Below are 27366 nucleotides of genomic sequence, written 5' to 3' on the forward strand. Positions count from 1 at the left end.
TCAGGAAAGTAAAATTGGAAGCATGAGAGAATGTATGAAAGGGATAAAGAATCTTACCCTGCAAAAGGAAAGTTTCAGAGTGAAGAACACTTCTGGAAAAGAAGGAACATAAAGAGTTTTTGAGAAGGAAAGAAGAATGGAAGACACAATTAAATACTTATTTCCAAAGATTCCTTCAGTAATGTTGATGGAGGACACTGTGGAAGAGTTAAGAACAAAAAGCCAAAGACACAATAAAGGGAATGAGAAGAAAAAAAGTTAGAAAAAATGCATTATTTAATAACAATAATATGTGTTGTCGGTGACGGGTGAAAATGAATAATCTGAGGAGAAAAATATTACATGAGGATGAAATTAATTTAATAACCAAAAAGATATGTTGTTTGGTATTCCTCACACTTTAGTGTACAAACTACCTGTGTTTTAAAATTTGTTTTAATATGAATTTTACTTGAATCACTTTTAAATAACTTATATATTCGAATATGTTTTAATAATTAAAAAATATAACAATGATAAAAGTGTTATTTTGGTTTTACTTCTATTATTTTCAAACGGTTTTTTTATTTATAATTACTATGGTAAGATTAAAGCTAAAAAAGAAAAGAAAAATAATAACTAATAATTAAAGTAAAAAGGATTTCAAATTAAAATAATTATAATATAAACACATGATATCATTAAGTAATATATCTTTTATTTGATATAAATAAGGTGATCATATGTATTTTTAAGTCTTTCATATAATTTTCTTTTAATATTGTATTTGTATAAACTAAACTCTTTTTTAATTAGAGCTTATAATTTATTTATTTTTATCTTAATTTTTGATATTATAATATTTAATAATTATAAAATAAATGTTCCATATATCATAAACAAAGATTTTATCTGTAAAGATAAAAATAATAAATGTTTAACTTTTTCAATTAATAATTATCATATATTAAAATTGTATATAATTAAAAAAATACTAGTCTTTCTTTTTATCATTACACAATTCAAAAGTAACACAAAATATTTGATTTGTACATACTATAAATCCTTGTAAGTATTATCCAATCTAAAAACAATACTTATCTTAATTTATAGGCTTATTTTTGTCCCATTTGAAATGCTAAACGTTATTTTCATCTTGTCTTCCTTCTTGGCTGTTTTGGAGGCTAAACCGACACCAAATCCAAACCTAAACGCAATTATCATTAGGATCACATTCGCAATGAGTCACAAGTTCTTCTAACCACAATGTCGTTCAACAAAAAGAAACTAAAGTGAAATTGTTTCTAACCTTGTGTATTAACATCAAACAATAAGGCAAGGGAACCTCTCAAAATGTTCTTTCTCTATCCATATAAGAAATTTAGAGTTCTCTCCCAATCCATAAAATATCAGTAAAAAATCCAACACAAGTCATACGATAATTCATTGAATAATTACAAATCTACCGTGCTCATTCAAATATCTCCTCTCCCTGACACATGGCCTAATAAATTCATAATAGATCATTACACAGCAAAAATACGACAAACCTGCAGTAAAATATTTATCTATATTTTCCTCTTCTATCTAAAGAAAAATCACTGCAAAATTTTTGTTTTGTTCTTTTATATAAAATGACTATAATATTTGGGAAACAACAGTGGCCAATCTTACCTATTGAGACAAATCTTCGTTGTGTTTGTAAATATGGGAAACCACAGTGAACTTCACCAGATGTACCTGAACCAGCAAAAATATTACCATGCAGAAATACATCTTATTGATTGTGACCTTCCTCTGGGGCTTTTGCCTTGCCACGAAGCATCTCGCTGAAATTTCCCATCATGATCCGCCTGAATCTAGTGTCTTCTACTGGCGATGGTGAAGCTGCTTTGGGGGACACGGTAGCTTCTGATGATTGCTCGGCGGTTTCTTTCTTTCCGAGTAACCCACCCTCACCAAAGAAGCTGGTGACTGATGATGGAAGGCCAATATGAGCCCCCATCACCTTACTAATAGTCTCAAAAGTTCCTCCTGATCTTTCCTTCATAATAATTTCAAGGGCTTCTTTGTGTGCTGGATCCAGTGCATCTGGGTCTTTCAAGAGATTCTGTATAGCAGGCAGGAAGGAATCCCGAACACCGTTTGCAGGAAGATCTACAAGAGAAGCAATGACATGTAACGAAACAGTAAAACAATCTTTCCATGGAAAATTAAAAGTCGTATGCTAGCTCAATGGTGTAAATGAGTCCGCTTCTAAGGAGTTTGGGTTTGACTTGTAGAAAACAAGGTTGCTTAAGCTTTTGACTAATTTACTTAAAGTCAAATTTAAAGGTCTCGGCTAAAAGAATTAACAAATGGAATTAATATTTTATATTTCGTAAAAAATATTATGCAATTAATTATATTTCTCGTATCCAATTAAAATAGAACAAGTTTTATTTTTATAAATTGTCAAACAAAACAAGACAAATGGAATAAAAGAAAAATATCTATCTAGTAATCTTGAAATAAGTAGACTATGTTAGAGATTATCTTTATACCTTAAACACTATGTCAACAATAAAAATAGCTAAATAGTGTTTGTGGACACAAGATTAGTAGAATTTTTAAATGAAACCTGTGGCATCGAGAGCTCGGATTGCCTCACAAAATGCATTGGCTCGGTCCCGTCGACGCATCAAATCAGTTGCTGAGTTTGGCGTAGCTGTAAGTTGGGAAATCTTGGACAAAAGATGTATGTCAAGTTAAAGAGAAACAGCAAAAATTCAGAGATCTTGGAAGCCAACAAAATACGAGAAATTAGGTAAATGAGACTATGGTTGACATCAAGCAATTTTTCCAAGCATAATTTATTTATAAACAAGGTTAAGGATATAATCTCTAAGTCTTTCAGTTGTATGTGGTACCGCAACCACCAATGCGCGAATAACAGCAATAGTAGCTTCATGGGAACCATCTTCAAGAAATGCATCCATTTGAACGCGTATCTTGTCAACGATCTGGAAGATATTTTATTGGATCAGCAATTTGAAACGAGGAGCATAACATCATAATTTAATCAGAAAACAGGGAGAAATGTTAATGATGATTACCATGTCATTTTTGAAGTGTTGAGCCACGGCACCAAATACATCTATGCTAGCATACTTAACATTCAGGTTTTGGTCAGATCCAAGAGTAACTAGGGCAGGCAAAACATGAGTTGAAGCAACCTTTGCATCAATGTATGGCACCTACGAATGAATACTGCTGCGTTAGTTTTGGCAATTGTATGAGATGCAACCAGGTGTTAAGGAAGCATAAGCTTACAATAACTTTCAGAAGCTTAGCAGCATTTATTTTCATGCTCGCATTTGAGCTGACAACCATCTCCCATAGTATATTAACTATCATACCATGGTTTACTTCATATATGCTGCATTACGGAGGATGCTCATTATGAGTATTGGAAAACAATACAATAAATTTTAAGAATGTTTATGGTGCTAAAATCATACCAAATGAAGCGGATAGCATTAATAATCTCAGGAATGTGCTTGGTTGATGGATTCTGCACGGAATTATCTTCAAGTAGCAGCTTCCTCAAATATTTAGCTAATTGTTCATGTTTTCCAGGAGCACCCAAAACCCCAGCCAATAGAAGCGGAAGGACACACATTGTAGAGAGCCTAGCGGCGACAGCAGATCTTGGTCTCAAACCTGCAAGTGAAAAGTCAAATACATAGTAATTATGTCAAAAAAATCACAAATCTATTGAATTATCGGATACCTTTAATTTTTGAATGGATGGAAGTGGGTAAAAATGCCAAATCAGCATCATCTCCAACCGCTATTAAGAATACTGGTAGCATTATGCATGTATTATAGGAATCCCCAAAACTTTCAGAAACAACTATCAGAAACTGCATTCAAATGAGTAATGTAAGTGAAAGCTCAGAAATAACTATAATCAAACTTTGTTCAGAAGTTCTACAAAATAACTAATTATAAAACTTCAAAAGAGAGGTAAGTGACCTTTGAAATTCGACTTCTTAAATTATCTTCTTTCTGAGGTAACAGGCAAGCTAGTTGTATCAAATTAGGAAAACATTCAACATGCATCCATTCAAAGGCATCCCATTCAACTTCCCCTCTAACAAAAATGGAAATCATTCAGGATCAGTAACAGTTTAGACAGTGCAGTCATACAAAGTTTATCCTCAGCAGTGTATGGAAATGTGCTAGGCATGTCCGGAAGAATGCATAATCGCATAAAGATTTCAACGTGAATCACTCAGATGGTAGGATGTGACATAAAGACTATAGGTCATTGGCATAAGCCATTCTTGCTAAGCTTACCTAGCATACAATTCAAGCAAAGCAGTAGGTAGCACAGTTTGGATCGTTTCTGGAGTGGATGAAAAGGGGCATGTCTCAATTACTTTCTTGTGCACCAAAGCAAGCAATTCTGTCAGCATTCTCAACAGAATATCTATATTCCAGCGTTCTCTTTCACCCAAAACACGAAGATTTGACTCAACAGATCCTTCAACCCCAGAAAGAGGTGGGCAACGCTGCAGATTGGGGCAATGATTTCCACTTTATAAAAATAGTACTAATCAAGAATGAAATTCTTAGTAACAAGGGTGCAATGACATTACAAAGTCAAACAAATACCAGGGCAGAGTTTATAATATGAGAAAGCAAAACTCTCAAAACATGATCTAGTTTGTTTCCCCACTTCAAAACTGCAGGAACCAATTCCGTGAGAGCCGCTTCCACCACCACTCCTGATGGGTCGCACACCAATTGAAACATCATATCCTCCACCTATACAGAAAAAATACAGACTTGGAGCAACTTTTAATCTTTATTATAATTATTATTCTTTTTCTTTTTAGAAATTACTGTCATATTATGGTAATGGTAAAAGGCTCCATTCCCTAGACCATGTCTTGTCAACCTGTTCTAGAGCTTACATTGTAGCCAAGTCTCAAGTCAGAAACCTTCTCCATGATTGCCTCGAAGCAAATATAGTGAGGCTGACCTTGAAATATTTATCTATGTTTGGGAAAAGTGGAAGAAGCATGGCCAGATTATGAGCAGCAGCCTCGCGAACTACACTAGCAGAATCTTCTATTAGTTGCTGTACAATGGATAAAATAAGAGAATCTCGAATCTCTGGTCGTACAAAATCTGCAAGCTCTCCACATGATTGAGCAACAAGCAGTCTACGCTCCTCATATGTGTGACTGATCTAAAAATCATAACAATTAAAAAATGAAAACCTTGTTCCAAATTCAGAATGGCAAAGAGTAAGTTGAAAATTGAGGCTACAATATACTTGTTCCCAACACTGCGGAAGCAATTCTGTTTCTGTTCTCATCTCTCCAACATTTTTTGCAAGGCTGACACATGCCTGAAACAACAACAGTGAAATTCAAAGTTGCACTCAATCATGCATTGGAACAAGTTAAGAAAAAATCACAACATACATCCATTATTATTCGTCTTTGTTGTTCATCAGGACGCTTTATTAAATTAAACAATGTGTGGGTCAAAGAATCTCGAGTGCTGCTATCTGGGTGACGCTCAATTGCGCACATTATTAGGGGAAGGAGCTCCTGCAACCAAAGAAAACTGATGCAGCCAATATTGTACAGTGAACAAGTTAAATAAATGTATGGAGAAGCAAACCTCTCTATGGTTGATCAAGACATAAGGAACAATTTTAGGCAAAGCATCTGCAAGTATCTGAATGGTTCCTAACCCCTGTTAAAATTCAAATATATATATATAAGAAAAAAAATAATGAATACATAATAACATAGACAAAGACCTCTTTCGGTAAAAATTTAGTCAATTCTGACTCTTCCTTTTTTTTTTATATAAAGAGGGATAGATTTTTATCTTAATAATTTTCAGAGTTACTATAGAACTCGCAATGGAGACCAGCAAAAGTATTCCTAGTTCACCCTTTTTAACATGAACAAGTCCTAAGTCCTGACCAAAACTTAACATCATTTCTTCAGGCTCACTTATTCAAAAAGGTAAGCAATATGAAACCAATTAATGATGTTTAAGGATTTCCCCAAAACAAGAGTACAATGAACTTACTGTCCTTTCAGATATTGCTTCATCATTCACACTGTCTGATTTTACAAGTAAGCTGCTATCCACTGCTTGTAGCCCAACATTTTGTTCAGAGACGTTTTTTATATTTTCAACAACACTGTTTGTATCTGCAGGATGAAATAGCTCAGGCAATGTATCCTCATGTTTATCGTCATACTGATTAAGAGGCTGAACAACTGGTGATTGAGCATTTCCGTTGTGTTCAACACCCAAATCCACATCAACACTGTTAGAGACTTCACCTCGGTCATCACGAATCTCAACTGCTTTATCATCAGTCTGCAAATTTCCATTTTCAGAACCAACAAAATTTTCAGATTCAGGACCTTTTATATTTTTTTCCTTCAACCATTCATTTTCCTTCTGCAATTTCTTAATTTCTTCCTTGTACTTCTCCAGAGATTCAGATTGAACATTGTCAGTGTCACTGACAACTAGATTATTTCCCAATTGAGACCCTTCCATATGCATTTTCAGGGAAGTGATCTCAGCTCTGCAATCACTGAGTTCCTTTCTTTGGTGCTCCAAGGATTGCTTCAAAACGTGCACCTGAAAAGTTAAATTATTATAACAATATCTTTATTTGAAAATATAGACATTGTTTGTAAGCTTCTTTTAATATAAGAAGGCATTACCTGGTTCTCTTTGTCTTTAAGATCTTTCTGCATTGCATCCAAGGACTTAGTTAACGTTACTACTAGAGCTTCTGCCAAATCTTTGTTCTTCGACAAGTTCTCATTTTCTTGATTTAGACTCTTATTTGCATTCCGCAATGTTTCATTTTCTCTAAGTAGGGAAAATTTTTCCTGCATTAGCATCCATGTTTGATTCAGCAGAAACAGTGACTTGCAACGAACATTATAGGATTAATTTGGTAAAAATATTTACCTAAATCTTCAAAAGAACAAATAAAAGTCAATTCAAAATAACCAATGCCTAAAAAATATAGAGAATTAATTCCACCTACTAAAAGCAGGAATTCTTAAATTAAATTGCAAAGGAAATACTTCCTCTAAAAAACTTGTCTCCACAGAACTATTTTTTTAGAGAAAAGAGACTACAAAAAGGGAGACAGATTGTCAAGCCTCAGAAGTCATAAGTATCAAAACAAATCTGCTAGACATTCCTATTCAGGTGAGGGCTAAAAATGGATTTATTTTAGCTATATCAAACTTGCAGATGTGGGAACTGGTGCAAGAAGCATGTTGGTAAAGTTGGTGGCTGTGGGTGATAAGGGAAGATGGGAGAAATGGGAAAGGGGAAGTTTTCCTGCTGATTTTTGTTTTCTTTGTCAATTGCTACACTTTCTTCATATTGGCCTCGTAATCAGAGTGCTGCTCTGAGGTTTTCTCTATTAATCCACAGTAACCTCAGTTCCTATCAACATCACCGAAAGATCTGTAGATAATGGCATACAACATTTTCAAATATTTTCGGCCACAATTTTAAAATCCATGCAGACTGATCAGTTGAACTTGAAAATCAATCATCTAGTTAGCTGAGAAGTTACTCCAACCATTGTACCTTTGAAAACCTAACAGCATTTGGGATAGTTGGTCGATGACAGATAACATATAGAATTCATGTATTAAAGAAAACCCTGTGATGTTTGCAACCACAAGTTTAAAAGGTTGGATTATAGTTTCAAAACTCTGACAGATCATAAAAATAAGTACACGAGTTGTAAACACATGCCCCACTCATACTAATTTTAACCATAAACTAATAATACCAACCCTATCACTTAAACATCAATCATCAGCAAAAACTAACATAATGATAGAAGAAGGAAAAGGCACACATAAACCTACAAATTCACGGTACATGATATAAAACCCACCAAACGAAAGATTAAAAAGTCAAGCGGAGCATAGCCATAAAATATGTCAGACAATTTCTCAGCACTATTCTTTCTTGATTAAAATCTCAGCACTAGTTAGCATGCAATGAGAAACATTCTGATACAATAAAGATAAAAAGAAAAATTACCTCAGCAGCCTCTGATGTTGATGAAAGATAGTGATAATAATAATGGCGTAAGGCATCAGGTACAGATGCCGGTGTGTTGTGCCAATTGTCCAAATCCTGGTCTGTAACCTACAGCAACAGTTACAGCAGATCAAATTAGTGCTCAAGTTAGGCCAAAGAATTGCCCAGGCAAACAAAATGTGGCATACTGACTTTTCAAAAACATATCCACCACATATAATTAGAAATTCTCGTTCCGACTACTCTATAAAACATCTTCTTTCTTTCTCCTTCTTCTCTCTCTAAAATCAACAAGATCTTTGACACATATCACACACAATATCAATCCTATATTATTATTCAGAATCTCTCCTTTCCTTTGCCATTAAGCTAAAGGAGATTAATATCTTTTTTTATGTTTGTTCAAGATGTGTCCAACAATGTGTTATCATATATTCCTGTACGATAACACATTTGGTACATCTTGAACAAACATAAAAAAAAAGAACATTAATCTCCTTTAGCTTCCGTTTTAGTTTCTTGGGGGAAACAGCACAGATATAGCAGGACATTCAATGAAAAATAGATAAAATGACAAAAATATTCCATCATAAAGTAAAAGAAAATAAAACCGAAAGAACTAGAAATACGAAACAGGACCCATAAATCTCAATGAAATTGCAACCTCATCTAGCTAGTTGCTTAAGTTCTTTGGGTTTTTTATTCCCTTATATAGCATATGGATAAGACTGCTCCCCTCTGATTTTTATACACGTTGGTTAAGTTTAATGGGAAAAATTAAGTGTAGAACCATCATTTTAATTCATGATGTGACTGAGACTAATTCCTCATGCCTCATGGTCCATAACAAAGCAACTACAGCTGCTGCCAGTGTCACCACTTTAATTCCCAATTGCAAACCAAAAAAGGTAAAGGACAAAAGTATCCAAAACTGAAATCCTACGAAAGGAAAACAAGAAAAAACATATTGGGGGGAATCATAAAGTCACAGAAAGGGGGATACAGCCAATACAGAAGTACCAACCTCTTCATAAAATGTCATTGCAGTAAGACGGTATCCGGCTAAAAGCAAATACTCCTTTACAGCACAGTTAAGATCTTGACGTTCTGTTTCTTTTAATGACCCCAAATCGGTGGAAAAAAATTTCTTCTTTTGTTCAATTTTCTGCCCATCGTTTACTGAAACATCTCCACTTAATTTTTCAGCTGCTTCAAAAAAGAAAAGCATTGAAGAATAAATTAAGAGAAATATCAAGTATTCCAAGCTGTACTACATTTTAACAAAAAAGAAGAATTTACGAAAGAGGAGAAATAAAGAAGAGCTGGATGGAGCATGTAAGATATCTCCTACAAAGCCAAATTGCATCATAAGACAAAATGTAGTGGGTGTCAACAAACTATAAATGGGTTTGCTTCTGCAAAATATTGATTTTGGGAATATATTAACCAAGATTAAACTAGAACTGATAACTCAGCAATGTAGCAGTATTATTTACAACAGATTTATATGTAGGTAACTGCAAGTCACTCAGTCTTGTGATTACTTCATTTGTTCATCGAAAACTTGCACCAGCCCACTATTCTTTGTTCCACACGTCATCATCTACAACCTTTTGAATGCAGACTACAATCTCTTACACAATTTTGAACACAGTTTTAAGTAACTTCTTTGAATACTCTCTCCATGCCAAATCGTGTTATTAGTGGCAGAAAGTGAAAAATCAAAAAACTGTCATAACTAAAGGCAACCAACACAATCATATATATTTTAATGTGAAATGTATGACATTGAAGGCTAATTCAATAACAAAACTTAAAAATAATCAATATCTTGAAAAGAAGAGAAAAGAAAAGATACCATTTAGTTCATTAAGGTTTTCTGCCTTCTTCTGCAACTCACTCTTGAGTTTTAAGATGTCTTCTTGAGCCAAACGCAATTCATAATCACTGATAGCTAACTTTTCTACTGCTGCTTCTTTCTCTTCCAACAAAGTTTGAGCATCAGCCACTGCATTGCAAGAATGAAAATCAAGAAGACAGTACATCATAGCTCATAAGTTATGGATAGAATATATATGCTTTACGGAGCTCAACTCCCCGTAGATTGCACAACAGACAAAATCAAAGTCCGCATTAACGAAATCAAAAGTGTATTTCCCATAAAATGAACCAGTAAATTTGATATATCACGTTAATCCATACCTAAATATCACATGTACTTGAGAATGACTTAATGTATGATTCTAATCTCCCACAAAAAAGACCGCAATCATTCTTAACTTCTACTTCTGTTTCCTCCATTCCAAATTGAAACTCTCTTCTAATCAACCACGCATATCATCGTTTTCGGTTTTAAAGATCTATTCTAACTCAAAAAATTTCATAAGCACAAAATACATATCATTCACTAGTATAAGCATAATAATCAATTCATACATGCATACACACACGTGCATACATACATACATACATCCATTCCTATAGTTTACCAGCACCAGAACGAGCCGGCAATCAGAAAACGTAAATTGCAGCAGTGAAGGTGTGTGCCTCACAGAATTCATTTAGAGGAAATTGAAAAGAGCGAAAAACGACCTCGGAGAGTGCTGAGGCGAGAGATGAGATCGGGAGGGAAGAGAGAGGGATCGGAGAAGTACTGTTTGAGGCGAATGGCCTGGTCGTCGCGGCCGTCGTCGAGAAGCTCGTGAAGAAGCTCGAATGCGGTGAGAACGTAATTCTCCTCCAACAGAAAGTTCACCACGCAATTGCACAGCGACGATCTTTCCACGTCCATTTTCTTCTTCTTACCAAATCCTCAGATCAAAACCCTCTCTCAATCGCTCACTCTCTGATCTGAGGCCATTCAATCGAACACCACACTGTGACTCAGATCGTGTCGTGCTTTCAACTTCCAACACTGTGCTACCGCGCCGAAATCTCACGTGTTTATTTTTTCTTTATATTTTGCTCACACCACAATCGTGAACTGATTAAAAGGAAAAAAAAAAACAAATAATGTTAACTATGTCTCAAATGATTAACTTTCACCCTCGCGTGGAATTTATGTTTTAGTTTCATTTCTACTCTTCAAAAGTTTCACTTCAATGTGTTAAAAGTGATTTTATGTAGATTGCTCCTTTCTCTTACGTTTTTTTGCACAAATAAAAATTAGCACTGTAATTCTTTTATCACTGCAATTATATATATTTTGATTGAAAATTTTTCTCTGCTTGTTTATGATATGTAGTTACACACTTAATTTCTCTGGAAAAATCGTTAGCTCTGCTAAGATTTTTTGAGTTCTAACGAATGAGGTTATGAACTTGTTGAAAACGCGTGGACCAAGATGTGAAACAAAAACAAGAAAAACATTTCCTCAAAACACAAGTCTTAAAGAAACCTCTGGTTCACATTTTATCTGTCTCGTGATTATTACGTAACATTTTAAGAAAATAAATTTATTGATATTTCCAATTTCAACGTTAAAGAAACCTATAGTACATGCTTAACCTTTCTAGATAAAATATTGAATTAATTTCTCAGGAATAATTATTAACCAAACATATATTCTATACGAAAATAACAATCTATTAATATTATACAGATTAAAAGTTCAGAACCATAACAAAGATGGCTTTTATTTCTCACAGAATATTTTGTCGGTGTCAATATACTGCAGTTAAAAAGAAAGACAAACATGTCGATCTTAACAACAAGTGGTCATTATCTAAACTAAGGTTACTAAATTACTATAAATAATTTTATGATACCCAATTTATTTCCAACAGGTGTTGTGTTGGATGGGACATGCCACCTTAAAATATTAATATCTCGACCAAGTTTGATGGTGTTGCATTTGAAGATGTGGAGAATACTTGGCCAATGATTTATTGTGGCAAGGCTTATACACTCTTGTTTAGTATATAGTAAGGAACAACTTTAGAAAGAGTGGGTGTGATTGATTGCTACAAGGACATTCCAAAGCTATGACAAAAAGTAAAACTGTTTTGTTGCAGAGTTTTGTTTTGTTCAGATTCAATGCTGTTTAATGGTTTTGACGGCATTCATTTAAATCTCACCTTCATTTTCTGCATCCCCTTTATAATTTTTCAGGGATCTTAGTAAAAAGCTTAAACAAAACTCTATTAAGGCACAATTTTCCATTTTTTTTACTAGCAGAAACTCTGCTACCACTATGATATAAGAGACAAACGAGTGAAGATGAAAAGTTCGTGGTCCCAATGCATGTTTGAAAAACAAAAAATTGGGACCTGAAAATGTAACCAGAAAAAATCTATAAAGAAACAAGAAAGGGACAAGAAGCGATGTGTCCAATTCCAATACCAGCCAGTCATCGATATACTCCCTCCATCTTCTTGTTACTTACGTTCTTTGTTTTGGCCATTTGAGCACAGAATTCTCAGCCACAACATTTGCCTTAACTTTTTAGTTTTTCATCAAACCAACCAACAAGCACAGCCTCAGGTATGCACTTGCTTCCTTTGTCATATTTTTTTTTTCTGTATCACTGTTTACATGTCACACAGTGGCTCCTAGTTTTGGTAACAGAAAGAATTTGTTTTATGTTGGTGTTTCTTAAATTTAAGCAAAAATTGCTGATACCTTGGCTATAGCAGATGGATGGTAGCAGAAGTGTTGGATCAGTTAAAGCTACTGTTAACTTCTATGATGATAAGGTATATTCAGCTCCAAAGAACATTCTTCTATTAAATCTTAATTTATTTTATTTCATTTTTCATTCACATGATTCTCAGAGGCCATCTTCAAGAACAAGGGAACTCCAGAGAGCAAGATGGGATATTGGGAGGTACAAAGAGAGTAAATGGAGTGCAGAGTCTGCAAAAGCACATGCGGAATCTGAGCTTTCGAATGCAAAAAAGACAGTGAAACATCTTTCTTCTAAGATTGAGGAGTCAAGTTTCAATGCAAAAACGCAAAGGAGAGATGTAGAGGCACTAGAGAAGAAGGGGAAGGAACAGCATGGGGCAATGGTTGTTGCAAAGAGGAACGAGAAGAATGAGTATGAACAGGTCATGAGAGAGTTGGAATATCTCAAAAAGGAATTGTTCAAGCTTAAGCTTGATGTGGCTTCGATACTGGAAGAAAAATCGCGTGCAGAGAAGGAAATCGAAGCGTCAAACTCGAAGATGCTCTCGTGTTTAACAACTGCAGAAGAACTCAGGAAGGAGATTGAGGAGGCCAATGAGGAACAAGTACTTGCTGAACTGGCGAGGATTGAGGCTTTGAAAGAACTTGCAGATATTGAAGCCCGGAGAGAACAGGAAGCAAATGAATTTTCAATCAAATTGGAAAGCGCAAGGAAAAAGTTGAGGGATGCCAGAGAAGAGATTGATGAGTCAAAGGAGCTTGAAATTAAATTGGCTATAACATTATCAGATGTTGATCTCTTGCTGAATGAGTATAAGTCAGCTAAAGAAATTGAGAAAAGGGTTGAAGGAGATGGGAGTGTGAAGCACTTGGAAGAAAGTTTCAGGGAAGGGGAGGAATCAGAAGACGCTATATTGTTGAAGACTATAACAGAAGAATTAGAAGCAGCGAGGAAAGAATTAGCTTTGGTTAAAGAAGAAGGTTTTCAGTTTATGGCTTCCATGGATGTCATCAGAAACGAGCTTAAGCATGTCTCTGCTGAAACAGATAGATTAAGGAAGAACGAAGGGAAAGTGGATTCAACAGTTCAAGTTCTCAATTCAAAGATATTGAGAGCGAATTCTAAATTAGAAGCTGTGTCTGCTGCAGAAGTCAAGGCCAGATCCATAGTCACGAGTCTGTCTCATACTCTTGAAAAACTCAAGACAGAAACAGAAGAAGCAAGAAAGGAAAATGAGCATGTAAGCAAAGAGGTCACAGCTACCAAGGAAGAGATTCAAAAAGTTGAGTTTGAAATAGACATGACAGAGGAAAGATTGCAAGGTGTGATGCAAGAGCTAGAAGTAGCCAAAGCTTCTGAAGTTGTAGCGCTAGAGAAGCTCAAAACTCTCACTGAAACTACCATGAGAGAAAGAGCTTTGAAAGCACAGCATAGTTCCTTGATTACCATCTCAAAATTTGAGTATGAGTATCTGAAAAATCATGCAGCTTCAGCAGAAGAAGTTGCGGATAAAAAAGTAGCAGCAGCTGAGGCATGGATTGAAGCTCTGAAGGCCAGTGAGAAGGAAATACTGATAGAAACAAAAATAGTTCAGAGAGAACTGAAAGAAACAAAACTGGAGCAGGAGCTGAAGGTTTACACCAAAGAGAGGTTGGTTTCAAGAAGAGTGAGTAGTGAGGAGTTTGAGAATTGGCCAAGAAAACGAGAGAAGAGTTCATCCAAGAACTTCCCGAGAGCCATGTCTAGAAAAAGCATCAAACTCAATGGCACTATTACTCCTGCAAGAGGAACAAAGTTTCAGAAGAATGCTTCACCTGTAGTTAGACTTATCAGTCCTTTTACCATTAAGAAGAGAAAGAAGGTAATACCAAATTTGACAAAGCTTTTCAGAGGCAAGAGAAACTCTAGGAATACATAGTGAATCAAAATAGACAAATTCATAATCTCTGCTACAATTTAGAAGCAGAGAAGAGTGTTTGTGTCTATTAGTGACTGCTATGTGTAATTCACATCACAGTGTTCATTTTCTCACTGTGTTCTTTCTTCTCTTTTCACAGTATCATTCCCAGATGGTTCAAGTGTTTCTCATCATTGTTCTATCCATATCCATATCAAGGATAAAGGATTCTACTACCAAAAGACTTTTTGATTTTGAAATTGTAGAAAATATTTGATGATTGATGCATGTGTGATGATATTTGGAATACTTGACTCTTTAATCACAAGAATATTAGAAATAATCAAATCACACTCATGTGAAGTTGAAGATTTGAAATCCAAATTTGATTTGAAAATAGTTCTAGCAACGAAATTAGTAGAAGAACAAATGGGGTATAAAATGTTGAAAGTTATGATTGTAAAGTGTTTGTTTTTTCTATTGGAGATTCTACACTTAAAAATGCTACTAAAGTATACAAATACATAAATAAATTAAATTTTATCTTATAAACTATTTTTTATAAAGTTAAATTTATAACTCTTTTTAAGAATGATAATATTAAAACTCACTTGTTGTATTGAATAGTGATGATAATATTAAAACTATTCATTTTTTTTCTTTTTTTTTTCTTAGTAGTATTAAATGTTATATTTTTAGTTTATTCCAAATCTTTAAAATTTTAGTGACCCACAACCAATGTGTTTTCTCTGGTCCCCAAAATTTTAATAAAGGCTTTTTCATCTATCCTTCAAAAAGTTTGTATTTATTATTGTGAATGAAGGGTAGGTGAAGAAATGTACAAGAGATTTCACTGAAAAAAGTTAGCTTTTAATAAATTTAACAATCTGTTTTGTTCATATCTAAATGTATGTAATTTATTATTAAAATTAATTTTTAGGATAAGGAATATCACATATAAAAAATCGCGACGCAATAAACTTAATTTCATTATATAATTTTGTTGGTTGTAACGAATAAAATAGTATATCTAAAAACCTAAATTTATATAAACTCTAATAATAAAAAATCATAAAAATGTTATAATTTAATTAACTCTAAAAACCAATGTTTGAGATAATTTATTCTCCTTTCTTCTGTAACTTTCACTGATAAGGTTACTTTTTTAGGATAAGAAGAAACTCCTTAAAAAGTATGTACTATGGTGAGTAGTAGTATCTTTAAGACGAATAAAAACATCAAATTACAATGTTTCACAGTGACAAAGAAGAATAACCAGACAATTACATGTTTCAATCTCCAAAAGGAGGATTAATTAACGTTATTGGCGATTTGTACAAGTTTAATTAAACACAAAAAATGCAATAATTTAGGAGCCACAATAACTTCTCACTGCCTTCGTTTTCTTGTCTTTTCCATCACACAGTTTAGTGTATACCAGTAATTTGCATAATCAGTGTGAATGAGAATGACCTAACCCAGTTTCTCTCACACTGCATCTTTTGCCGTGTGGACACTAATTGAAATTGAAATTGAAATTCCCCACTTTTTTTCCATATTGCATATGCTATTATTCTCTGCAACCCCTTCACTTTTTTCTTCTTTTTAAGCTCTTATTTGTAACTGCCAATCTTGCTGTCTATTTCTTTGAATGGTTTTTCGTTGCTTCACAAAATGGCTTCTTGGTGGGATTTAAGACGCCTCTTTGGTTTTCAGTCTATTAGGACCCGCTTTCAGGTCAGCGCTTTATAATTTTTTTTCAACTCTGTTCTTCTTCCCTGCCATACACACGCTGATTCTATTGTATGTTGAACGTTGTTTCAAACTTTAAAATTAAGCTTTTGAAGCTTTGTTAATGGTGTTTAAGTAATGAATGGATGGATGGATGGATCTGTGTGATAATCGATGTTCTGTACCATTTAATTGATGCCCCCAGATTAAGGTAATGTTCATCTTTGTGAAGCTTTTATCCTCCCTTCTCGAGCAGAAATCGAGTTATATGTACACATTCTTCTTGTTCTATACTACCAGGTTAAGACGTCGCATAATGTTTTCTTCCAAAGCAGAACATTTATTGATTTTTATATATTTATTTATCTACTATTTATATGTACTATTTGTGGTTATAACCATGTCCATGCCCATCTTTTGTATTAATGTTTGTTTGCTTGTTTTTGGAAATTTTTTGCGGTGTTTAGTGCTGGACATATGGGCTGATAGTTCATAGCAGACTTGGTAAAAAAACGTCATATTTTTTGTCAAACATCTTTTTTAATCATGTCGTTCTTCTAATTTATTGCGGCTGATTTCATAAGTGAATTCTTGGTTTCAGCTCTTAACTCTTGAACTTATCTATTTCTTTCATGTAAACCAATTGTTTAGTTTCAGTGTGCTTTCTGGTTCGTTTATGTTTAAGCAAGCTGTATAATCTGTTTTTTAGTGGTCGGCTTGTCTTTGAAGGTTACATTACTTTGTACATTAAATTCATTTTTTTTGTGCTGATTTTCTAGAATCCTAAACTTCTGGTTCTTTGTGTTTGATTGATATTTACATTCTTGTGATTCAAACGCTTTTGCATATATGTAGCCAGAGATGTTGGCATTTCTGCTGAATAGATTTAAAATTTCAGTTATATTTAAGATGTTTATTTGTTACTCGTAGGATTCTCTAGGTTCCTAATTTGGATATTTTGCAGCTTTGTTTAACTTTAATGTATATCCCTTCTGTCTATGAAATCACAATAAAAAGAGAGGCCAAAAGTTTCAAGAGAAACGAAGCAAATCAGGGTATTTTCATGGTATTTTGTCCCTGATAATGCTTTCCTTGGAGTTACCTAGGATTTATCAAGCAGGAGGCTGGGAATCTCTGCTGTTTCTGGTGCTCACTTTTCATCCATTAATTTTCCATTGATAGACAAAAAGAATGAAGAGGTATACAATTTAATAACATTTTTCTTGAATAACTAAAGGAGGGTTTTTGGGCTAGACCAGTTGAGGTGGAGGGATTGACAAACAATTTAGTGATCATTTGAGAATAGGAATACTGGTTCTCATATATCTGTATATCTGGCATTTAACAACCTCTTCTGGGTACATCATTCTGTCTGCAGTTTAAAACTGCTGCAAATGACCAGCTTGTAGTTGAATCAGGTTGTTCATGATGCTTTTTGAGCTCCTTGCTATAGAGATATAAGTTCAGCAAAATGCTTATTGATTTTATTAGAGAAGGAGTTCCCCCATCTAATTACATCATATATTTATACTGTAATTTCTTGAGGGACTAGCATGCTTTGCTGATGAACTGATTGACCTCTGTCTTTTCTTTAAATGCTCTAATTCACTTTCATTATCAGTATATGAAGATACACAGAATGTAAATTTACTAGGGATGACTCTTGCTAAAATTGATTGATTGCTTTCTTATATTAAATGTGAAGAATTGAACATCACCTTTTCTGATCACTCCTTAATTCAATTCTGGTTTTTGTGAGCTATAGGATTTTAGAACGAGGGAAGTTCAACTTGGTTCACATACTGTGAGCTCTCATGGATATGCAGTTGCGAGAACACACAAACATGATTGGCTCATTCTCTTGCTCCTCGTGTTGGTTGCTATCGGCCTGTACGTTGTCCATCCGTTCCATCGCTTTGTTGGGAAGGATATGATGACTGATCTCAGATATCCCCTGAAGAGTAATACGGTTCCTGTTTGGTCCATTCCCGTAAGTTAATTGCTTCAGATATATAACGTGAATTTTTATCCTTCAATAACAGCATTAACAAGATTATCTTGTCATGGTTAGATATATGCAGTTTTATTGCCTATAGTGATCTTTCTTGTTGTCTATATCCGAAGGAGAGATGTCTATGATCTTCATCATGCTGTGCTGGGTATTATTACTCTTTAAATACCCCTCCTTCATTCAATTACTGACAAGCATATTCTGTTTGCTAAGGAGATTTTTTGCTGGAACAGGTCTATTGTTCTCTCTTTTAATAACAGCAGTAATTACTGAGGCAATAAAAAATGGAGTAGGTCGACCTCGACCAGACTTCTTCTGGCGATGTTTTCCAGATGGAAAGGATGTATGTTTTCTCTTAATGTTAGGTTTTCAATTCATATTTATCAATTATGTTTACTCTAAATTATACCTTTTTATTAGGTTTATGATAAATTGGGAGATGTCATCTGTCATGGTGAAAAAGGGGTCGTAAAGGAAGGATACAAGAGTTTTCCAAGCGGCCATACTTCATGTATGTAACATTTATTTAATGTGCTGTTTTGCATAGGTTTACACTAAGACTGGTTTTTCCATGATCATAGCTTTTATGGTTTAATAGAAATGAATGGTGGAATTAGTTTATCTCATTCAAAGCATGTGTTCTCAAATTTCTGTAGTTCTTTGCTTTAAATAGTTTCAATTTATTTGCAGGGTCATTTTCTGGTCTGGGATTTTTATCACTGTACTTATCTGGGAAAATAAAAGCATTTGATCGCAGAGGTCATGTTGCAAAACTCTGCATTGTTTTTCTGCCACTACTTTTTGCATCACTTGTTGGCATTTCTCGAGTCGATGACTACTGGCACCACTGGCAGGATGTGTTTGCCGGAGGCCTTTTAGGTTGGTCCACCCTTACAGTTAGTTCTAAACTAAGCCTCGAAAACTACTCAACTGTTTCTGGCACTTTACTCACTAAATAATATTTCTTCTTTCAGGGCTTACAGTGTCTACATTTTGCTATTTGCAGTTTTTTCCGCCTCCTTATCATTCTGAAGGTTTGCTTCAATGCAGATTCTATTGCAGAATAAAGAATTTCCTGTTAAAAATTAGCCCAAGTTCATATATTTGTTTCCTTCTGTCAAACTTTTTGATGTTCTAGATATATTGTTTTCCTCTGCAGGTTGGGGTCCTTATGCATATTTTAGGATGTTGGAAGAATCACGACAAATGACCCAAGTTCCTAATGTTCCAAATTCTGGTCATGCACAGTTAACAGAGGTTCAGGCTGAGGGTGAGGAGGGACAAGGTTGCCATGGGTGCATGGGGCTATCTTTATCACGGGATCGTAATGCAACACTGAATGACATTGAATCTGGAAGAGGATAAAGTGTACATCTAAATCTAATAATCCTACTCTTTGTAAATTAGATGCCTGTTCATATCCTAGAATTTTAACCAGGATCTAGAACTACCACATTTTGCTGAAACAAGTCTTTTACTGTTCGTAAGAATCATGTTTTGGACAAGTCATCTGTTCTTTCTTTATTTGTGAATATGTTGACATAAGAAAATACGAAATTTCTTCACGTGTCTCTCCTGGAATGCCAATTCATTCGATCATAATTTACATAAAAATAAATAAATTCATAGCAGTATATATATGAGCTCTGTATTCCAAATTTGACTTTGATGATGTGATTACTACTCCATGGACTAAACCAAATCAAATAAAGCATCTGATATTATGAATGCGTGAGAATCAATGAAAAAGGTGTCAATTTCCAAGGATGATCAATAAACATAGAAGGGAAAAAAATCATATAATCAAATCTGGATAACAATTGTTTTGTGGGGATCTGAAAATCTTTTGTCGGACTTTCTAGACTTACGAGTCCGGAAATTAAAATCGTATCCAATGCCTTGGCCGAAGCCGAAGCCAACACCAACTCCACAACCCATTCCCAGGCCGAAAACCAGGCGGAGGTGGTTGAACGGCGACCAGCCTTCGAACCCCAACCCACCAACCAAACCCAAACCTATTCCGGCGCCGCATCCGATGCCAGCTCCGAAGCCAGGACCCAACACTGATGTTCGAGCTTTGGGGGGTTTGTTGTTGTTTCCTAGGAACTTCGTAACAGAGAATTGCTTTTGGTCGGCGTTCTTGTCGGCATTCCAAGTCCAGAAAGATTCAGCATTAGCTTTGGTTTCCATTTCTTTGCTTTCCTTCAGTGTTCCCTTGCCGCGGCTGCTGTTGGATAGGATTTTCTAACTCGTAGGTTTGGGTATGAACTCTTGTTTTCTACACCACGGGCCCAACATGTCTAAAACTCACTTTTTTATTTATTTATTTATTCATAAATCATTTTCATTTTGGTTTTAATAAAAGAAAAAAATGTCCTTCATCTAACAAAATATAAAACTATTATTTTTTGTAAAATTAATAAATTTTTACTTGATCAAAATTAATTACATGGAATGAAGTTCATAGGAAGGCACTAAGGTCTTAGAAATCTCAAAAAGAATTCTTGCCTCAAATTCATCACATGCGTATTTCTTAGACACGTGACGAGGGTTTGGAATCCGTTTAGCACCAAAAATCTTATCACTATTTATAGCACGTGTCTTCCCTGCCATCTTCAGCATCAAGTTCATATAAACATTCTTCAGCTTTGCCAGCATCTTCAATGGCGATCTCATCAACCATCTAAACCTTCCACTCGTTCTCAACCTCCAATGCCTACGTGGACCTCTCAATTGGATTATCGCCATTTTCCTCCTTCCGGTGGCCGCGCCACCGTGGAGCCGCCGGTAGCGCTGCCGTCTCAGGTTCCTCTTTATGCCACCGAACGTTGCCCTAGGAAATAGTATCTCCATTTTCTTGCTTTCAATAGCTTCAATTTGAAGATGAGAGTGTGTTAGATTGTGTTTGAACTTGTCTTCGCAATTCGGCAAATATATAAGTGAGAAATTCACACTCTAAAAATGTATCGTTTCATATAAAAGAAATCATGGTTGGTGGAAAAAACAAACACACGTGTCTATATGTTGAATCGATTAAGATTGGTAAAATCATAAACTATATAAACCATGATATCAGCACCTACGATATTTTGTTTTTTCTTCATATTATATATATGGCTGCTTTTGAGAAATAATGAAAAAAAAAAAAAAAGCAATGATCTTTGACCAGAAATGGTACTGTGATGTGTGTGAGACAACAATCATGACCAACACAGTGTTTAGCTTTGTATCTTCCTCGGAATATTACGTAGGAAAATTGCTTTTTAATACTTCCAAAGGAGGGGAAAAAAAAAGGCAGAGTCATTTTCATTCTCATTGTGGTCACTTTCAGTTTCTGTTTAATTTTTTGAATATTTGATGCTTAAATGTTGTTAGAGATGAAATTCAAGTCAAGTGCACTTAATTATATTCAGATGGCTGCCGTATTTGAACAGTGCTTAGATTTATTTATTTTTAGTTCATTTAGGAATATGTGATTGGAGATCGAAAAATCGACATGTTTAATTCAAATTCAATTGTAGATTGAATTTAGAACCTTTAAGTCAATAATAATATTTTATAATATTACTTAATAGCAAATCGTAATTAAGAAGTAATGCATTTTTTTATGATAGTGGTAAATTAAAATATATCTAAAAAAAACACAGTACTACTAAATACTAATAGCATACTGGAACTACAGTATATATTTACTTAAATAGTCATTACGTAAACCTATAACAGATGTTAGGTTATGCATTTATTGCTAAAAAATCACAACTAGTACAACTAACATCATCTATTGCTAATTAAATTTATTTTAATTTATGTTGTATTACACCACTATCGGACCATATAATACTTAATAAACAAATATAAATAATTAATCTTTGATTTATTATGAAACTTCAGTTTTCTATTTAAAGAACTAGCAAACACACTTTTTTTCTTTAAAAGAAATATGTGATTCAAATACCATTTAGAAAAAGGTTTTTAGATAATCATTTAATTTAATATAAATCGAGAAACATGAGGGAAATACTTCTCAACCTACCGATATATTGCAGGAATTCATCTCAATTGTATAATTCAATGAGTAAGTAAATTTCAACGGAACGAAATACTGATGAAGACGAGTGAAAGATAAGTAGTAAAAGAAAAGTTTTCAAATAAAACAAAGTAAATAACAAAAACCAGCAGTAATTTTTTTTTAAATTACCAATAAATTAAAAATATTTTAATAAATTGAAAAAATAAATATTAGATACATTACTATGTCATATTTAATCAATGTAATAATTTCTCATCAAAACTTAAAATGTTTACTTGGAGATTGGGACTAATTTATTTATTAATTAGTATTAAGTATTTCACCTAAAACTCTATAATTTGTTGTTAAATGAGAAAAGACATGTACTTATTCAACTACAAATGATAAAAGACATGTACTTATTCAACTACATACTAAAAAATTAATTGCGATTAGAGATTTATATGTTGATATGTTGTGTAATTTCTTAGTCTGCTAGATTTTAAAGCCTTTCACTTACTTTACTCTAATAGAATTTTATTTTTTTATAAAGATTATCAGTTTTATAATTTTTTATAATTATTGATTTAATATAGCATCATTACAAGAAAATAATAAATTAGAGTCGGTCAAGAGTGGACTCTAAAAGTGAAAACAAACACTATGGTGTTGCACTATAGCGTCATACCATAACGTCACCCAAATGTCTCAACAGATTGCAACGCAAAACCCAAAAAAGTTATGGAATCGGCCGTATGTAGACACTATAATGTCATCCATATGTAAACATTATAGCATCACCCTATGTAGACGTTATAGCATGGGGCTAGACGTCTATAGATGCGACGTTATAGTGTGGTTCTAGCCGTCACAAATCTCACATAAATTTTAAATTAATCATGAGGTAGAGTGGGTCAAGCAAACACTATGGCCGACACAAGCCACTTGGTCTACACCAAACCAATTTGTTTGATGAATTTGCATGCTCTACATTATACCTAATAAACATACATATATACAATCAATCATAATTTTTCCCAATTTCAATTAGAATTACACTCAATTTCACAAGTGAGAATTGAACACCAAATTATAATAACATTGAAGTTGGAAATATATCAATAAAGGAAGAAAATATTTGTCCAAGAAGTGGTTACATTAGTTCTAATACAATGTTCACCATCATACTACTAAAGTACTAAATATAATAATCCAACTTGAGTTCAAAGTCTAAGTGACATAAAGTTAGAAATCAGGGTCCAATTAATCATAATTAAATGAAGACCTGTAAAATAAAAATTTAAGATATATAAATATGTGAAGCTTAAAAATAGTATATACCATATAATTGGAAATTTGGTGAAGAGGATATACCGAGAAGTCATGTTCTAGTTACGGGTTGATCATCCAATTCTTTGTCATAATGAGGATGTACTTGACTCGTACCAATGGAAGTGTGTGCAGCATGCTTTTCCAATACCAAGGCTAATTGTTATTGGATGAGCTTTATTTCTTCTTGCATCATGGTATACTTTCTATTTGTTTCAGCCAACACCATATTGGCATGTCTTACCTCTTCCAGAAGTCTTTCGTTGTGACGTGCATGTTCATCCTTTGTACAGGATAATAAGGAAGGTTGACGAGTGAGGGATGTGACACCATGTTGAATGTTGGCACCCATGTCATTAGTGTCATAAACTCGACCTCGACTCTTCCCTCCAACAACTTCTTTCCAGCATTGAATTCTTGTTGATGTTGTGGATCCTGTAGAACTATCTGATTCCATTTCTTCCACACGTTGATGATATGCTTCCTATTCAATCACAATGTTTGAAAGTATTAGAAATGTAGCCTAAAAATATAATTAAGATGATAATAAATTCAATAACATACATAGGTTTGATGTGCACGTGTATCTACCCATGCACCATCCTTCTTCTTATAAGTGGCAAGAAATAACTCATCTGGATCCACAGAACGACCATGTTTTTGTTCCTGACATAAGGTATATAATTAGTACAATTATAGGTAAGATCACATAAAATTCACAAAAGTAAGAAAATTTTTTGATGTCTTAAACAAAATTTACTAATCCAATGCAATGTCGAGGTGGGATTTGCTGCCTGTAGTGCGAAGTGCTCCACCTCTTGCTGAGGATTTGTTGATTTTATTTTGAGACAATTTTGATTTGAACTTTTCATTAGTGGATACATAACCTAAGTTTGAAAATTTGATCCTTCTTCTCCGTGATTCACCCAAACGTAATAATTTGGCATAAATCCAAATTTTAACAAGTGAGCTCTCACATACGCTGGTTTGAGGATTTTCATACATTTGCACTTGATGCACGGACACCTTATCTCTCCATCTAAAATAAAACAAGGTTGATCCATTGTTTTCGATGCAAAGTCTCTCACTCCATTGATGAATTCTTGTGTGAGTCTCCTAGAAGAATCAAGCATGTTATACATCCAGCTACGATCCATTTCTCCTACATGTCCAACACCAAAGTATTAGTAAGTATCAGACACAATTAAAAAAAAAAAAAAACACACTCATTATTCTCCTTAAAAGAGCAATTTTCATTACCTTCAAATTGAGGTGATTCCTCTTCTTTAAAAAATAAAGTGATTCACAATGCGATCACTTTCAATTCCTAAACAAGACTCACTCCATCATGTGAAAAGAAAGTTGAACATCTGGTGCCCCACATCAGAAGATCATGCTTACAACTTGATGCAGATTAATAATACACTAATATCTGTGTAGTTATTAAAATGAACTACTTTAAGGGTGTTGAAAGACACTCCACAGTGATTAAGGGCAACAAGTTTTAGGAGTTTAAGCTTTTAGCCGTCATTGTTAAAAAAAGAAATGGAAATAAAGAAGAAAATAGACAGAAAAGCTAAAAGATTTGCAAACTACAGTGATGCTCATGCTCAAACTATACTCTTCAAGTACAACCACCCTCTTCTCAAATGCTTCTATTACTTACAATAACAAAAGTAACCAATCCTTTTGTTTGATTCTACCTTTTCCCTTTTTCTAACACTCCTTGGTGGGGCGTTGATGTGTAGAAAATGAGTGAATGCAGTTGTGAGCTGCGTCTTAACTTTCTTAATTACTGTCAGGTTAATTATTTTAGAAGAATCATGTCACATTGAATTTTTTTTCATCTTCAGCATGTGGAGATAATGGACTCAATTAACAATGCATGTTCCTAAACACTACCCTGAAAATAGTTTCCATGAAAATGTAATTTATGTTATCTGGCTTCATTGCAGTACATAACAAAGTTTGCAATTCTTTCTACCAAGCTACACCATATATAGCCATTCAATTTTTTTCTGCCTCCACCTAATTAGGAGCAAAAGTAACAGTAAACCCTAATCTCACTATGTGGGGTTAGGTGCATGGAAACAACACATTCTAAACATATATCATTCATAAGCCTTACAAACAAAAGTATATCCAGAACTGACCAACCAACTATTTTCAATCTCAAATCCATTTCAAAATCAAATAACAAGTTCAATTTTAGACTTTAGGAAATTAGTAATCTCACTCTCAAAACTCAGCTCCACCACCAAGAACCTCAATCACCTTCACAAGAAGCTCAATCACCATGGACTTCAACATTGGGGACGCCACTAGCCATTGTTTGTCAATGCAAAATAATCAACAAAACAAAAAAGGGTTTCGATCCTTACCTCACAACACCCGCTGAAATGGCTGAAATCGAGCTCCCCAAGTTGATTCGCCTCAAGCTCCACGAACGCTGCAATGGCTGCGAGAAGACAGGAAGGGCGCTGCAACGAGAAGAGAGGGGAAATGCAATTTCAAAGTTTTGCAAAAATGAGAAGAGAGGGAAACTGAATTTTTCACTTTACCAATTTCAATTCCTGCAGGAGCCTCTCTTTTTTTTCACTTACTTTGAGTCGGCGTTGCGTCGAAATGAGGACGACGCTACCTCCAATTAGTTTGATCGATTTAAATTATTATTTTATTCTGTAGTTGTGATTTTTGTAAGTTTATATTTCATTTCATTTTTATTTTATTCAGGTTGCGTCGGCCAGGACGTCGCGAGGCTAATTTCATAATGAAATTATAAACATAGCCGACGCTTTTTATTTTTCTCTCAATTAGCGTTGTTATAGCCGACGCAAATAATGTAGTGCCTCAAAAGATATCTTAATTCTATTTTATTTTTTCGACAAGTTTACTGGTGAACAATAATGATGCTATTGTTCTAAGGAAGAGACAAACCTATATATAATTGTTTTTGGGGAAATTTTCATATAGAACAACGAATCTTTCAATTTAATACGTTGAACTTTATCTATTCCTTTATCTATACAGTATATTAAATCTACAAAAACACTATAATAAAACTTCTCTTATTCATGCAACTATTTTAAGAATATATATATATATATATATATATATATATATATATATATATATATATATATAATGACAGTGTTTCAACTGATGCTTTTATGGAACTTTATAAAATTTACTAAAAAGTATACGGAAATTTTGCTTCCTATGAATTACTGTAAGAAAATTGAAAAGAAAAAAAAAACTCACACAATATAAAAATTATAGTAGTAAAGAATTTATAAAAGTAAACAATTCTTCGATTATGCTAGACTTATTTATATTCGATGTTACAATAATAAATAAAAAAAATCTAACATTCACGACTTTTTAAATCAAATTTGAAACATTTTTACATTAAAATGATAAAAAAAAATATCTTTGATCTTTTTTTTCGCTTACCGTAGTGTAAATGAGATTTGTGTACAACTTATGCATGACGTAAGTAAAAGAAAATCTTACTTCTGAAAATCGTGCTACTGCTGCAATAATTTGTATAGTATGAATGAACCAATGAAAAAAATACATTTGTATAATATGAATGAACTAATGAAAAAAATGGCGGCTTTTCAAGTTTTCAACAAAAGAAAAAGTTATTAAAAAATGTGTATTAATTAAGTAACCAG

General features: G+C 33.9%; 5 protein-coding genes and 1 long non-coding RNA gene across 11 annotated transcripts; 2 read left to right on the forward strand and 4 right to left on the reverse strand.

Annotated features, from left to right (window-relative positions):
- Positions 1-1352: 1352 nt before the first annotated feature.
- Positions 1353-11077, reverse strand: LOC114184912 (RAB11-binding protein RELCH homolog). Its single transcript, XM_028072307.1, has 20 exons — positions 10678-11077; positions 9944-10093; positions 9110-9294; positions 8086-8193; positions 6732-6902; positions 6079-6645; positions 5659-5733; positions 5457-5585; positions 5306-5380; positions 5009-5218; positions 4639-4791; positions 4321-4535; positions 3997-4114; positions 3752-3884; positions 3480-3681; positions 3292-3397; positions 3075-3215; positions 2858-2981; positions 2600-2716; positions 1353-2136 (listed from the first exon to the last, which is right to left on the reverse strand). The coding sequence occupies exons 1-20, from the start codon at positions 10874-10876 to the stop codon at positions 1757-1759; spliced, it is 3558 nt and encodes a 1185-aa protein (XP_027928108.1). The 5' UTR covers positions 10877-11077; the 3' UTR covers positions 1353-1756.
- A 1004-nt stretch (positions 11078-12081) lies between these two features.
- On the forward strand, positions 12082-14891 carry LOC114183303 (protein PLASTID MOVEMENT IMPAIRED 2). 3 transcript variants are annotated; one of them, XM_028070275.1, is made up of 3 exons: positions 12082-12567; positions 12690-12779; positions 12858-14891. In XM_028070275.1, the coding sequence occupies exons 2-3, from the start codon at positions 12720-12722 to the stop codon at positions 14628-14630; spliced, it is 1833 nt and encodes a 610-aa protein (XP_027926076.1). In that variant the 5' UTR covers positions 12082-12567; positions 12690-12719; the 3' UTR covers positions 14631-14891. The 3 variants fall into 3 exon arrangements, with proteins under 3 accessions (XP_027926076.1, XP_027926075.1, XP_027926074.1); XM_028070274.1 differs by having other exon boundaries at positions 12084-12567; positions 12717-12779; XM_028070273.1 differs by having other exon boundaries at positions 12085-12567; positions 12720-12779.
- Positions 14892-15953: 1062 nt separating this feature from the next.
- Positions 15954-19922, forward strand: LOC114183304 (lipid phosphate phosphatase 2-like). Of its 2 annotated transcripts, XM_028070276.1 has the most exons (9): positions 15954-16346; positions 17447-17539; positions 18106-18330; positions 18412-18499; positions 18585-18694; positions 18772-18862; positions 19042-19230; positions 19326-19385; positions 19511-19922. In XM_028070276.1, the coding sequence occupies exons 1-9, from the start codon at positions 16284-16286 to the stop codon at positions 19714-19716; spliced, it is 1125 nt and encodes a 374-aa protein (XP_027926077.1). In that variant the 5' UTR covers positions 15954-16283; the 3' UTR covers positions 19717-19922. The 2 variants fall into 2 exon arrangements, with proteins under 2 accessions (XP_027926077.1, XP_027926078.1); XM_028070277.1 differs by lacking the exon at positions 17447-17539 and having other exon boundaries at positions 15956-16346.
- A 134-nt stretch (positions 19923-20056) lies between these two features.
- LOC114183305 lies at positions 20057-21305 on the reverse strand. Its single transcript, XM_028070278.1, has one exon. The coding sequence runs from the start codon at positions 21202-21204 to the stop codon at positions 20797-20799; it is 408 nt and encodes a 135-aa protein (XP_027926079.1). The 5' UTR covers positions 21205-21305; the 3' UTR covers positions 20057-20796.
- On the reverse strand, positions 20155-20541 carry LOC114185870. Its single transcript, XM_028073810.1, has one exon. The coding sequence runs from the start codon at positions 20539-20541 to the stop codon at positions 20155-20157; it is 387 nt and encodes a 128-aa protein (XP_027929611.1).
- Positions 21306-23509: 2204 nt separating the features above from the next.
- LOC114186036 lies at positions 23510-26368 on the reverse strand. 3 transcript variants are annotated; one of them, XR_003604962.1, is made up of 6 exons: positions 26251-26368; positions 24950-26169; positions 24450-24851; positions 24254-24355; positions 23735-24173; positions 23510-23645 (listed from the first exon to the last, which is right to left on the reverse strand). It is a non-coding gene; the product is annotated as an uncharacterized LOC114186036 (long non-coding RNA). The 3 variants fall into 3 exon arrangements; XR_003604963.1 differs by having other exon boundaries at positions 24254-24851; positions 24950-25059; positions 25926-26169; positions 26251-26365; XR_003604961.1 differs by having other exon boundaries at positions 24254-24851.
- Between the last annotated feature and the right edge of the window lie 998 nt (positions 26369-27366).

This window comes from Vigna unguiculata, chromosome 5 (assembly GCF_004118075.2).
Source record: "Vigna unguiculata cultivar IT97K-499-35 chromosome 5, ASM411807v1, whole genome shotgun sequence".
Lineage (NCBI taxonomy): Eukaryota > Viridiplantae > Streptophyta > Magnoliopsida > Fabales > Fabaceae > Vigna > Vigna unguiculata.

Excerpts from the sequence above, each read along its gene's own strand:
- LOC114184912 (XM_028072307.1), bottom strand. The coding sequence starts at position 10,876 with ATGGACGTGGAAAGATCGTCGCTGTGCAATTGCGTGGTGAACTTTCTG. Across the intron at positions 6,903-8,085 it reads CAACATCAGAGGCTGCTGAG|GAAAAATTTTCCCTACTTAG; the intron begins GTAATTTTTCTT and ends ATGCTAATGCAG. Across the intron at positions 4,536-4,638 it reads ATATTATAAACTCTGCCCTG|CGTTGCCCACCTCTTTCTGG; the intron begins GTATTTGTTTGA and ends CCCAATCTGCAG.
- LOC114183303 (XM_028070275.1), top strand. The coding sequence starts at position 12,720 with ATGGATGGTAGCAGAAGTGTTGGATCAGTTAAAGCTACTGTTAACTTC. Across the intron at positions 12,780-12,857 it reads TTAACTTCTATGATGATAAG|AGGCCATCTTCAAGAACAAG; the intron begins GTATATTCAGCT and ends CATGATTCTCAG.
- LOC114183304 (XM_028070276.1), top strand. The coding sequence starts at position 16,284 with ATGGCTTCTTGGTGGGATTTAAGACGCCTCTTTGGTTTTCAGTCTATT. Across the intron at positions 18,863-19,041 it reads TCCAAGCGGCCATACTTCAT|GGTCATTTTCTGGTCTGGGA; the intron begins GTATGTAACATT and ends ATTTATTTGCAG. Across the intron at positions 19,386-19,510 it reads GCCTCCTTATCATTCTGAAG|GTTGGGGTCCTTATGCATAT; the intron begins GTTTGCTTCAAT and ends TTTCCTCTGCAG.
- LOC114185870 (XM_028073810.1), bottom strand. The coding sequence starts at position 20,541 with ATGGAAACCAAAGCTAATGCTGAATCTTTCTGGACTTGGAATGCCGAC.
- LOC114183305 (XM_028070278.1), bottom strand. The coding sequence starts at position 21,204 with ATGGAGATACTATTTCCTAGGGCAACGTTCGGTGGCATAAAGAGGAAC.